Genomic DNA, 12786 nt, shown 5'->3' on the forward strand with positions numbered 1-12786 from the left:
TTTAGTTACAGAACCGCGATCGGATCGCGGTTCTGTAACTAAAAAAAAAATTAGAATTAGAAAAAATTAGAAAACTACTAAAAAATTACATTCGAATGATCTGGTGCATGTGGCAGTCTACATAAACAACAACAAATTCTGCTTCACTGCGGTATAAATCTAAAGGTTGAGACTAGGTTGTATTACGCAGAAACAGGATGAAGTCTATGCAGAAATTTGCTTTCAAATTCCCACAAAGATTCCAATGTAAAATTAAATCATAGAATGTGTTTGTTATTATGTTTTTTTTGTAGGACAACAGTGAGTGCCCGGCCTGAAAAGACTACTAGAACACGCACTGAAAGATAAACGAGTTCATAATACCGTGAATATGAAGAAGGACATGAAGAGGTCTTAATTTGATTGCAAGTAGAATAAATTAAGACTGTGTAACATTGTATTTTTGTCGTCAGAGGCTTAAGTGTTGTGTCGCACAAACTACAGTCAGCTCTCAGATGGAAACTTTTGGGACTGGCACAAAATGTCTGTATTAATGGACAGGTGTAACTCTTATAGAGAGTGAAAGAAAATGACTGAAGAATAGTAGGGACCAACTCGATTTCCTGGAGGTGCCTTATCTTTTGATAGTACTACTGTATAATATTTCTAGCTTCTAGCATTATATCCTCTCTCTTAATATTATATATTGTAGACAAGGAAACAGGAAAGTATTTTTTGAATCAATTTTGATTAAGCCTGGCTGAAGTTAATAAATTTAACCAAGAATGAAATTGAATCATACTGGACATGAAGTATACAAGTGTGTTAGGGTTGCTGGTCACACTAAAAAGTTTGTTTTTCAGTGGTTTAATAGCTGTTACTGGCCATTTGTATTTCATTTGTGCATAATTCTGTATAATTTTCTTGTTTGCAAATACTTTTGAATTTGTATGTTATATAAATGTTTTAGGTTGTATCTGTAAGATATATATATATATAGCAATGTCTGGTTTCAATGTAAGACTAGCGAATGTTTAGTTTCTTTTAAGTTCCTTAGTATGTCTTGCATGGGTAGTTTTCAGTGACCATTTCATTACAAAAAGCTGTTATTATCGAAGAAAAATATTTGCTGGGCTACTTATTTGTGTTCTTGCGACCTCTTTGTTAGTTTTTCAAGGGCAGTGAATTATATTTTTTCACATACTTATTCTTTCCTGCACACTAGTATTAGTGTACACGATAAAAAATAATCTATGGTGATTTTATTATATTTCAAATTTACCCGGACTTTAGTTTTCACAATCTGTACAACTGTAATGCTCAATATTGGAGATAGCTCAATAAGGTGTTTAGAGAAGAATACTGATGTACACCAACAAATCCAAATTTTAATAGTGAAAACAGATCATCTGGCCTTGAAACTGGGCAGCAAAAAATAAATGCCATAGCAGATAATGAATTACACAACTTGATATTAAACTGAAGTAGAGAACCGATAATATTAGTCTAAAAATGATGTCAGTGCTATCATCTGAGTTGTGATGCCATTTTCTTATTTTGCGTAAGCAGCGAGATTCATAATCTGCAACGCGTTTTTTGCCAGGGGGGGTACTTCCTTATATAGGCTATATAGGTATGTGCAGCGCCAAAGGGTATGGTTTTTTAGCCGTTTTGGTCTGAAAAAGGGTATCAATTTCGACCATTGTGGTCTGAAAAAGGGTATGGTTTGTGCACTCTACTCTTGAATTGGGTATGTTTTTTTTAGAAGAAGCTACTTCTTCATCATTTGGCGACAAGACCATTTCTCTTTTAATGTTTTCACCAACCGTATACGTGCCTTAACAGCTTGTCACGCCCTCCGGTCACGCGCCGGGCTCCAGGGCTTCAGGTCTGAAATACAGTTGGGTATCAAATTTTTGATCAGGTCTGAAATAGGGTAGGGAAAATCAGAGATTTTGGTTTGAAATAGGGTAAGGGTTTCAGGAAGAGTGCCGCACAACCCGACCCGGTTTTTCTGGAAGTACCCCCCGGAGGTTTTCGCCGTATTTAAAATACAAATTGGGGGTCATTGTGCCAGGAGTTCCTTGCAGAGTCCGTGGAAACTGGGACTAAGAATCGTTGCGTGGTTCGAAGCCACGCATGTTTTGCGAAGAAAGCTTAGGAAAGATTAAATTTAAAACTTTTCCGAAACGTGTCGGTTCACGAATTCTATCGCTTGAAATCGTCGATTACTTTGGGACAAGTGAACACTACTGAGTGGTCGAAAAAACAATCTTAATTAGCAAAACTGCGATGGTCGGGTTTTGTAAACTTTCATTGTATGCATTAGTGTCTTGTGATGAGATGCGATTTATTTTCGGCGACGATTGAAATGACGTGCCGTGTAAATCACTTGTTTGATCTCTAGCAATGATGTGATTTCTCTGGAATTGAGGCCCTTGAATTTTCGTGGATTTATATACGCCTATAGCCTGCGTCCGCAGACGTATTTCCGGTCGTCGCTAACACGCGTACTAAATCAATTCAGAGACAAGTAAAAAGTATTGACGTCGATGAAGTAGGAAGTAAAAAACCTTTAGCGAGTAAAACCTGTTTCGTGTAGAAAGAGACTGCTGTAAGCGGCTTCTTGTTCAACAATAAAGCGCTAATGGCAAAGCTTTAAACATCATGACTAGTGGCCAGTTTTTCGCAAACATAATTTACGCCTGGGAGTTCTAGGACGTTGTTCGCTCGTTGTGGTAATGAAGTTTCAAGATAAATTTGCAAGTTTACGGCAATTAAACAGCCCCAATAGCCGAGATAAGTTTCAAATATGCTGTATCGATATGTATTTGTTAAGATTTCTAGCGAATCTCGCGGTATTTTGCATGATTTAGTGGCTTTCGCGGGATTTCGCGTATTCACCTGAATTTCGCAAATCAGCGCTAAATATCAGAAGCCTAGCTCATACTATGAGCTGCGTCATTTACATCATACAAACTGGCGACTAAAAATTTTCATCTGGCGACTATATTTCTTCAGTTGGTCGCCAAAAGGCGACTTCGGGATTTTTTTAATTTCGAGCCCTGAAAAGAAACCAAAGTTATACTATTGCTTCCATCATCATCATCATCATGATCATCATCATCATCATCATTAACATCAAGCAGGCTTGACCACAAGTTTCCTCCAGCTGCTGCAATCATTGGCAAGCAAAACAATAATTTGACTTGGCTACAGCATGTCCCTTCAATGTCCCTGGGAGGCACTGAACACATTGGAAAGTTTCATTGATGAAAAATATGGGATGAATAGGCCCAAAAATAAACAGCCTGCCGATAACAGGGTATGCTTCAGCACTGCCAAGTGGCCTCTGGCAATTAACACACTTTGATGTTTGAGTGAAATATCTTTGTTTGCCCAGAGACCAGAAGAACAGTAAAAGACTTGGATTTTAGTGTAGCCCGCTATCATAGTCACTTTAAGCAGTATTACTTTTCAACTACAGCGAATTCATACAACGGCAAAATAAAATAATACTGTCTGACCTCTTCTTAAAGGAAGGACTCGGTTTTCTAGAATGTCTCGTGCATCTGTTCCTTCATCCATGAGGTCCAACTTGGTTATTACTCCAATTGTTCTTACACCTGAATCATTGAAAGACAAATTTAATCAATGTTCAGTCCTTTTCGATACTCATTCCTGTACACAATTAGTAAGTGCAGTAGAGGCCAGGGCCGGTGAAACAATGAATAAAATACATGCAAGTGACAAGTGATTAATTTCCTTAGTTCAAATTTTATATTCTTCAGCATAATTTTCTTGGAGCAATATTATTTAAAACACCTCCAAAAAGCTGGCCAAGTGCAAAGAGTGCAATCAAAAACTTACCCTCAGGATCTACTTCCTTTGCAATCTTCAGTGCATCAGAGTTAGCTAAATCTGAGTTTGCAGGTGACACTGCCAATATAAGGCAGTTTGGTTTGGTGATAAACTGCATCAACATGCTTCTAATCAGCATTTCTATATCTGCTGGCTGATCACCAACAGGAACTTTTGTCATGCCAGGAAGATCCACCAGAGTCAAATTCAGCACTAAAAAATTAAATATAAAGAAAATATGAAACTCGCACCGGTGGGAGTTTCATACGGCGATGACTTTTTGATTTTGTATCCAGTTTACATGATGACTGGGCCATTTTATTTCTTGTTATTTGAAGGTACACTTCATGTTGATAAAATACCCATGTGATTCAAAATCGCAAACATTACGCATGCGCTACGCGTTCCAGTCCACAGGCAGTCCGGTTTCACACCGAAACAAGTGGTCGTTTATCGTTTACATGATACCGTTGCGAGATTAAATGCTGGAGTGAAATTCTCGTCCTGGTACAACAACCGGAGCGAACACACGACAGGGTGACTCGCGCCGGCATGACATTTTGTGGTGGGATCATGTAAACGAATATAGAGCTATGAGAGGGAACCGGAGTGAGTTCGCGCCAGTGTGAAAGTCGCCCCGGTGTCATGTAAACACCCCCTAAGTATATTCAACGCCAGGTTTATTTCCAGTTTTCAGACAGTTTTCTACTACTGGTGCTAAACTCCAAAAAAAAACATCGCAATAATATTTTAAAATGAAACCTGGCTCAGGTTTGTGTCACTAATTTATTAAAAGAAGACTGGCTTCCATAGGGATCGGCTAATATACAATGTTAAAAACAATTTTTTTTTCTGTCATGAATAAATATTAAAAATATTTTAATTTAATTTCTGTATGAAAGGAAGTCACCTTTTTTTAGCATGTATGGTTTGTGTAGCAGTCTATAGATTGGAAGTCAAACCTTAAACATTTTCCTAAAAGAATGGCCAACTTTTGTTGTATGCAAATATTTGACTTTATAAAGTGTGCGTTTCTGATTCTCTGAGACCTTCAATGACATACCCCAGACTAAACAAAGATGGAGATAATCATTTTAAACCTGTTTCCTAGTGATCAGAGTGGCATTCTATCATTGTGCAAAAGCACATACATGCATGTACATGTATCTTTGACATCTAATCCTAGCAGTATGCAGGATGCTGTCACACCAAGGCTGTGTTCTAAGGAAAATTAAAGGGTGCCCAGTGCTATGAAACTCTAAAAACTAAGGTGCTCAGCATCGGATTTGTATTAAAAAAAACCCGGGGGGTACTCGATATATCCTTGGCCGGGGAGGTGCTGCCCGGCCCCTCATACCCTGACCCTGTTTAAGACAAAGATTGCTAATTTTCCTACCGTGAGGAGAGAAAACCCGAAGATTAATTGGTAGAGATGAAATTCCTTTATTGCTGCCAGTTTCTCTGTCAGTTTCTGCCACAATCTCTTTCCTTACTTCTTCAAAATCAGTAAATTTCTTTCCCCTGCAGTGAAGAAATTCTGCAAACTCTGTACAACAGGCAAAATCAAAAGTCAAAGAGTTAATGCACAACAAGATGTACCGGGGAACTAAAAAACGGGCAGTTTTACAATAATTTACTTGGATTGAGTTCAGAACTCAAACCAATCTTGAACTCCCAAGCTGATTCCATCCATGCCGTGCTCTTTGTTTGATCAATTATTTTTGGCACTTAAATACATCTGTAGGTAACTAGTTATGAATTATTGTTTAAGTAATTATTATATTTCCAAACAACTCTTTTTCTTTGACTTGATAATGATGATAGTTGAACATCAAAACATGTTCGTTTTTCAACCATTAATTCTATAACTCTCTTATAATATTATTTTAGGGAACATTTTGTACAATCTGTATCCTCTTTCATTATTCAGTTCTCATTATCAGTACTCTTGTAATTATCAATAATATCATCATCATTATTATTATCATTATTATTGTTTTACTTTTTGAGATTTCACTTTATTTTACTGTATTAATTATTATTTTTATTATCATTATATTATTTACTTATTGCTGGTTTTCAGTGTCACGCCATTCAAAATAGATCAAAATCAAAATCAAAACCATTTAATAGATTAAGTCCAGAACCTGGAAAATGAAAGGAGGTACATATACAAAGACCCTCGCCAAGATTCAGGTTAGAGGAGTATTTCGTATACGAGATATCCGAAGAAATGTTTTACGCAAACTTATAGAGATTTGTATGGAGACGCCATGCTGGTGCTCGCCTGGATGAGCTCCAACATGTCGGACGGAAACCAACAGAAACATCTGTTACCGAGTTCTGCTACAAAAGCGTGAATTTATTCTTCGAGAAACTCATAAACATTAAAGTATACTTTTTCTAATACATAAACTGTTTAGATAGCAAATTTCCTGAAATAAGTCATTCTTTAACCTACGTGACAGCTCTCTTGGCCGTCATGTAAATGCCGCGTCACGCAAAAGCTTAGCAATTCAAGCGTACTCTATCACAAAACCAAGAACCCTTTTGAAACGAAAATTTGTATGACAGTTAGTTTTCAGCTGCTCTAATGCATCGTGAAAGCAAAATCTCGGTAGGATCGATAGTTTCTTTAGTTTAAATTTTAGTGACGTCATGTGAAAACCGACAATGTGCCCGACAGCCGGGAAGGGTCTTCACCAAGCGATCAGGAAAACAGAATGAAAGCGCTGAATCTTCGTTATTGCTTTGGGGAACTAATCGAGGCAAGTCTGTATTCTTTGGCTTAATAATACGCTTTCTAACTTTCCAGTCGCGTCTCAGACTGCCGAGTAATTTAGACTGTCCGTGCCTCTGAGTCACGCGCTGCTACTCACGAAATTTCGAAGGGTCGAAACTGCGTCGACTCTACTCTATGCCCAGGAAACCACAAACGCTCAACTGCGAAGCCATTCCTGTTTTCCTGATCGCCTGGTGATGCTAAATGAGGATAGAATACTTTCAGACGATTACAAAAAGAGATTTCGAAAAACGCTGTTGATTTCCCATTACTTTCCAATTCTAAACTAAAATAGAATATTTTGAGGGGGACTCAAGCTGTGTCGAGAGTTTACCTTCAAGCGGCTAGAGGCCTTGCAAAATGAGGTTTGAAAATGAAAGCGCTGTATCTTCGTTATTGCTTTGGGAAAATAATCGAGGCAAGTATGTATTCTTTGGCTTAATAATAGGCTTCCTAACTTTTCAGTCGCCCCTCGGACTGCCGGGTATTTAGAGGGGGACATGGGGGTTTACGATATTGTGGTATTTGGCTTTTTTTTCATGCCGTATTTCTTGATTTTAACGTGCGGTATTGCGGTATCATCTAGCTCTGCGGTATTCAATTCTTCATCATTTTGGCTGACGGTATTCGGTGAAAGAAGATTGTTCACGGTATTACGGTACCGTTTATTTGCGCTTTCCTTTCGCAAAACAAAACACAGTAGGACATAAAGGTCAATAAAAGTTAATATTTAGAAGTCTTGAGACATAACGGTAAATGATTACACCATTCGTGGGTCATTTTGTGACAGTTAATGGTCTATAATATACAATGTGCTTGTTGTTGCATCCAATGATAATGAGTCGTCTCAAGTTACGTTGCCAGGCTTTTCGATCTGTGTCAGTCGGTGCCGGTAATTCGAGGTCTTACACGTTTTCTCACAATGGCTAAGGTCGCTGAGGTTGAAGACGGCGTGGTCACCACATCATTGACTGTGTGGCAATTTTTATGAAGAAGGCGAAGGAGGCGAACATTATCGCAACAAGAATAAGTTTAGATGTCGGGTTTCGAGAATTGAAAAACGCCTTGTAAAATTAAAAGAGAAAATTTGGTAAGTTTGCCTCTTACCGGCACGGCGTGTGAGACAGTCGAGGTAGTTGACCCCTATCAGACTGACGTGCCAAACTAGACTCACTTATCAAAACTCGTGGAAAGGGTTTTGGTTGGTTTAGCCTGCGAAAGCGTCCGGTTTTTGAAACTCGAAACTTGAGCCGAAAAAACCGGATGGTCTAGCAGGCTATGGTTTGTTTGTTTGTTTTTCGCGCTTTCAAAAGTTATTTTTATTGGAGTTGATTAGATGTTGGGTCGACCTACCAAAAGGTTGAAGGAATGTAGTTTACTTTTCAGCGAAAATTTGCAAAAAATTTGCGAACTACCAAAATATTAAAAAAAACATGAACATCTGGTGCATAAAGGTCTGAGATAATTAAACGTGCTTGATGGAAGCAACCATAAGTATGCGGAACCGATTATAAATGTGGTTAAAATATGCGGTATCGGTATTTAGACGTTATTTTAATTTGTTACGGTATTGCGGTATTGGATACCCCCAATGTCCCCCTCTATTTAGCTTGTGCGAAAACGTGCCTGTGAGTCAAGCGCTGCTACTCACGAAATTTTTCGAAGTGTCGAAAAGGCGTAGACACTACTCTATGCCCAAGAAAACACAAACGCTCAACTGCGAAGCCATTCCTGTTTTCTTAATAGCTTGGTGATTTTAAATGAAGATAGAATACTTTCAGACGATTTCGAAAGAGGGATTTCGAAGAAAATCCAAAAAATTTTCTGACTGTCAGGCATTTAGTTTTTTTAAGACCCTTCTTGGCTGCCGGGCATATAGCCAATTACAGCGTTTTTTAATGGGCACGACTGTTATCAGGACAATATCAGTCACTGGACGAAAAGTAACAAAACAGATCTGCTATTTTAAATTTTCCACTTCAAATGCTAATCATTTGAAACAATCGTTACGAGAGAAAAAAGAGATCATCATCTCTGTTTTTAGAATGTCACGTAATCCTAATTCCCGAGTGATTAGAGCAGAATAAAATGCATACAATTATTAATCAAATGAACACGTTAACACAAAAATTTTTTAATGGGCACAACTGTTATCAGGACAATGTCGATCACTGGACGAAAAGTAACAAAACAGATCTGCTATTTTAAATTTACCACTCCAAATGCTAATCATTTGAAACAATCGTTACGAGCCATTGTAGATCAGATTTCATTCAATAAACATTTACTTTTCTGCAATTTGCCGGGCCAGGCTAAGCTCACCTGACTTCGCTGGATGAAGTTGAAGAATCAGTGGTCTTCTTGTGACAATGCCGGATCCTCGCGGCAAGAAATCCCTAGAATATTAAATAAATTCAGGCCGTTGATGCCAATATTCGAGTTGTAAACATCGATATTGATTCTTGATAGCTATTATCAACGTTTACCCTCACCTTCCAACAAAGTTTTCTAAAACACTACTTTTACCAGCGCTCTGGCTTCCCACGACGGCGATCTGAGGCAAATCTATAGACGGTGGTTGTCCTATATGCGCAAAGGCATCTTGAATTTTGTTCATAACAGGGATAAGGTCTTCCATGCCTTTGTTCCCCATCTTGAAAAATGGAAAAAAGGCACGTACTACAACTTACTTGTAGGGGTTAACACTTGTTTCCGTATCTCAAACTGCCCTTGGATACCTTGTGATGCCTACACAAAGTAATTTCATATATGTGAGTGAGCCCTCCAGACAATTGTTGGTTTTCACATGACGTCACTAAAATTCAAACTAAAAAACTATCGATCCTACCGTGATTTTACTTTCACAATACATTAGAGCAGATGAAAACTAATTTTCATACAAATTTTCGCTTCAAAGGGGTTCTTGGTACGTTTTGCGATAGAGTACGCTTGAATTTCGCGTGACGCGGCATTTATATGAAGGCCAAGAGAGCTGTCATGTAGGTTAAAAAAAATGACTCATTTCAGGAAATTTTGCTATCGAAACAGTTCAGTTATTAGAAAAAGAATTACTTTAATGTAGTAATTCGCTCACTCCTCCTTTCGTTCCTTCGTCCACACTTTCTACTGCAGATAAAAATTGCAGCCGAGGATACGACAAGTGACCTTGCCATTTGACCTGAGCACGTGATCCCAGTCGAGCTCGCCCCAGGAAGATTAAATGAATTTTACTTTCGCAGTTTAAATATAATTTACATTGGTAAGTTTAAAAGAAATTTGTGAACGTTTCAATTTAAAGGATTAAGTTAGAATTCAGCAGTTTAAAAGACATTTTTCAGTAAATTTTAAATGGGAATTCCAAAGTTTAAATTTAAATGGATAGAATGAATTAAATGAAAATGTCAAAGTTTAAACCATAATTTAATCGAAGATTAAATGGATTTCCGTAAGAAGCTTAAATGAAATTTCCAAAGGATTAAATAAAACTCTTTTAAATTTAAATAAATTTTAGATGCGAGGTTTAAATTTAAAAGAAATCATGTCCAAATCAAATATGAATCAACAGGGATTAAATATTGCTACATATGGGCAGGCATAGTTTTGGTAAGTGCGTTAGGGGTCAACTACCTCGACTGTCTCACACGCCGTGCCGGTAAGAGGCAAACTTACCAAATTTTCTCTTTTAACTTTACAAGGCGTTTTTCAATTCTCGAAACCCGACATCTAAACTTATTCTTGTTGCGATAATGTCCGCCTCCTTCGCCTTCTTCATAAAAAAACGCCACACAGTCAATGATGTGATGACCACGTCGTCTTTAACCTCAGCGACCTTAGCCATTGTGAGAAAACGTGTAAGACCTCGAATTACCGGCACCGATACACTGATCGAAAAGCCTGGTAAGGTAACTTGAGACGACTCATTATCAATGGATGCAACAACAATCACATTGTATATTATCGACCATTAATTGTCACAAAATGACCCACGAATGGTGTAATCATTTACGGTTATGTCTCAAGACTTCTAAATATTAACTTTTACTGACCATTATGTCCTACTGTGTTTTGTTTTGCGAAAGGAAAGCGCAAATAAACGGTACCGTAATACCGTGAACAATCTTCTTTCACCGAATACCGTCAGCCAAAATGATGAATAACTGCATACCGCAGAGCTGGATGAGACCGCAATAGACCTTGTCACGGTTTTCGACACCATCTTGACGAGTAGGCAAACGCGTGAGAAATTACAGTGATTGTATGAGAATCTAATGCCGAATAATTTCCGTAGAAAGGCTGTTCTGAAAAAAATATGATTTTTAAACTAAAGCTTCACTCCTAAGGATTCTCCTGAAAAAAATTGAGGGCGTTATATGCTCTAGAAGACCTAGAACCACTTTTTAAAATTTTCTGTACATTTGTCTGCAAGAAAGTCCCGTGAAAATTACAGACAAAAATGGAAAATCTAAAGCAAATCTCTGGAGAAATTTAAGCACAGGTACTCCCCCAAAATTTTAGGACAATCCTTTGCTTTGTAGCTTTAGTTTACAATTGATATTTTTTTCCAGAACAGCCATTTTACGGAATATATTAGACATTAGATTCTCATACAAACACTGTAATTTCTCACGCGTTTGCCTACTCGTCAAGACGGCGTTGAAAATCGTGACAAGGTCTATACCGCACGTTAAAATCAAAATTACCGAAATACCGCATGAAAAAAAGCCCAATACCGCAATATCGTTAACCCCGATGTCCCCCTCTAAATGGAATAAGTGAAAACCGCCGTGAAGAAGGTCAAGTGCAGCGAAGGAAAGCGGAATGTTAAAAATAAATGTACAGAATCTCAAATCAAAAATTTTTGATAAAGTGCATCTGAAAGTTTGTTTCATTCGATAAAAACCCGTTACTGAGGGGCTGGAAGTTGTTACAGTTCAAATGGCTGCTGAAATGGGGAACTGAAACCAAACAACAAAGGTCAACAAATGATATCGCCACCGCCCTAAGCACTCCTTTTTAAATTTTTTTTTTGATGTATTTTATGTTCATTAAAGAGCTTGCATTCATTATAAACTAGTCCTATTGCTTCAGTGACCCAGGTGGAAGGTCGCCCTTAATGCGCTCTTCTCAACTGGTCGACAAAATGCTTTAAATCTATTAAAAATTGTTAAATTGACACAATTTGTTTGTACGTAAAGTAATAACATTGAAACAAACAACTGAAGGGCACTTCGCCTCTTCATAAAATACGTTATTTAACCGGCCAAGAAAGTACTCAAAGTTTCCTCTTATGAACTTTACAGGCAAATTTATCATCAGCGAACTCAGAGGAACCATATGATGTTCGTCATTACCTGAGTAAAACCTTGCAACTACAGTTTGTATTAAAAACTGTTTACAAAGAGTACAGGATTCCCTTAAGGAATGGTTCCTTGATTTATACTATGTATCTCTCACTTGTCGGTCTATTCCCCACCGTACGGCACACAAAAAAGGCCGTAATTCCCACCCCGGGACTTTTCATCGAGAGCAACTATGCGGCTGTTTCGTTTGATAATTTATTTAGAAAATAAAGAGAACATGACTTACATTGCATCAACCGAAAAAAAGGGATACCCACACTTTTTCAAAAAACAAGCAGCGCTATTGTTTCACGCGGCCACAAATACTTCGCTCACACACACACACACACACACACACACACACACACACACACACACACACACACACACACACACACACACACACAAAAACAATGAAAGCTAGTTTTAATTTGCCCACCCTCACTATACCCTCAGCCCCCGGGGCCCGGGCCCAAAGCTCTGGACTTTTCCCACAGGCTCCCTTGGGGACGGATGGTAGAAGATAAGAAAGAACACGGTTTTTAGGGTTTTGGTCATTTGGGTAAACCATTTGATATCCAATTGTGTGTGTGGAACAAGTATTTTCTACCTAGTACTGCGTAGAGGGCCAAGTATTCAATACGATATCGTCTTATCGAAAGTCAAAAAAAAAAAGACAAGAGAGGGACTGATGCTAGAGGGTACTAACTCTAGGTGTCCGATTTTTTTTTTATTTTTTTTTTTTACCAAAGTTAGCTGGATAAATTGTAGACCAGAGAAATGAGACTTTTTCGACTGTAAATCAGCCCGTATTTTTAAGTAGAT

General features: G+C 38.0%; 1 protein-coding gene across 1 annotated transcript in view; it reads right to left on the reverse strand.

Annotated features, from left to right (window-relative positions):
• LOC140938010 (dynamin-1-like) overlaps nt 1-9325 on the reverse strand; it is a 39409-nt gene extending 30084 nt beyond the window's left edge. The window contains exons 1-5 of the mRNA XM_073387559.1: nt 9115-9325; nt 8945-9018; nt 5237-5386; nt 3850-4053; nt 3507-3605 (exon numbers count right to left, since the gene is read on the reverse strand). Coding sequence (XP_073243660.1) covers nt 3507-3605; nt 3850-4053; nt 5237-5386; nt 8945-9018; nt 9115-9275 — 688 coding nt within the window. The 5' untranslated portion in view covers nt 9276-9325. The remainder of the gene's footprint in view (nt 1-3506; nt 3606-3849; nt 4054-5236; nt 5387-8944; nt 9019-9114) is intronic.
• Between the last annotated feature and the right edge of the window lie 3461 nt (nt 9326-12786).

Source organism: Porites lutea, chromosome 5, assembly GCF_958299795.1.
Source record: "Porites lutea chromosome 5, jaPorLute2.1, whole genome shotgun sequence".
NCBI lineage: Eukaryota > Metazoa > Cnidaria > Anthozoa > Scleractinia > Poritidae > Porites > Porites lutea.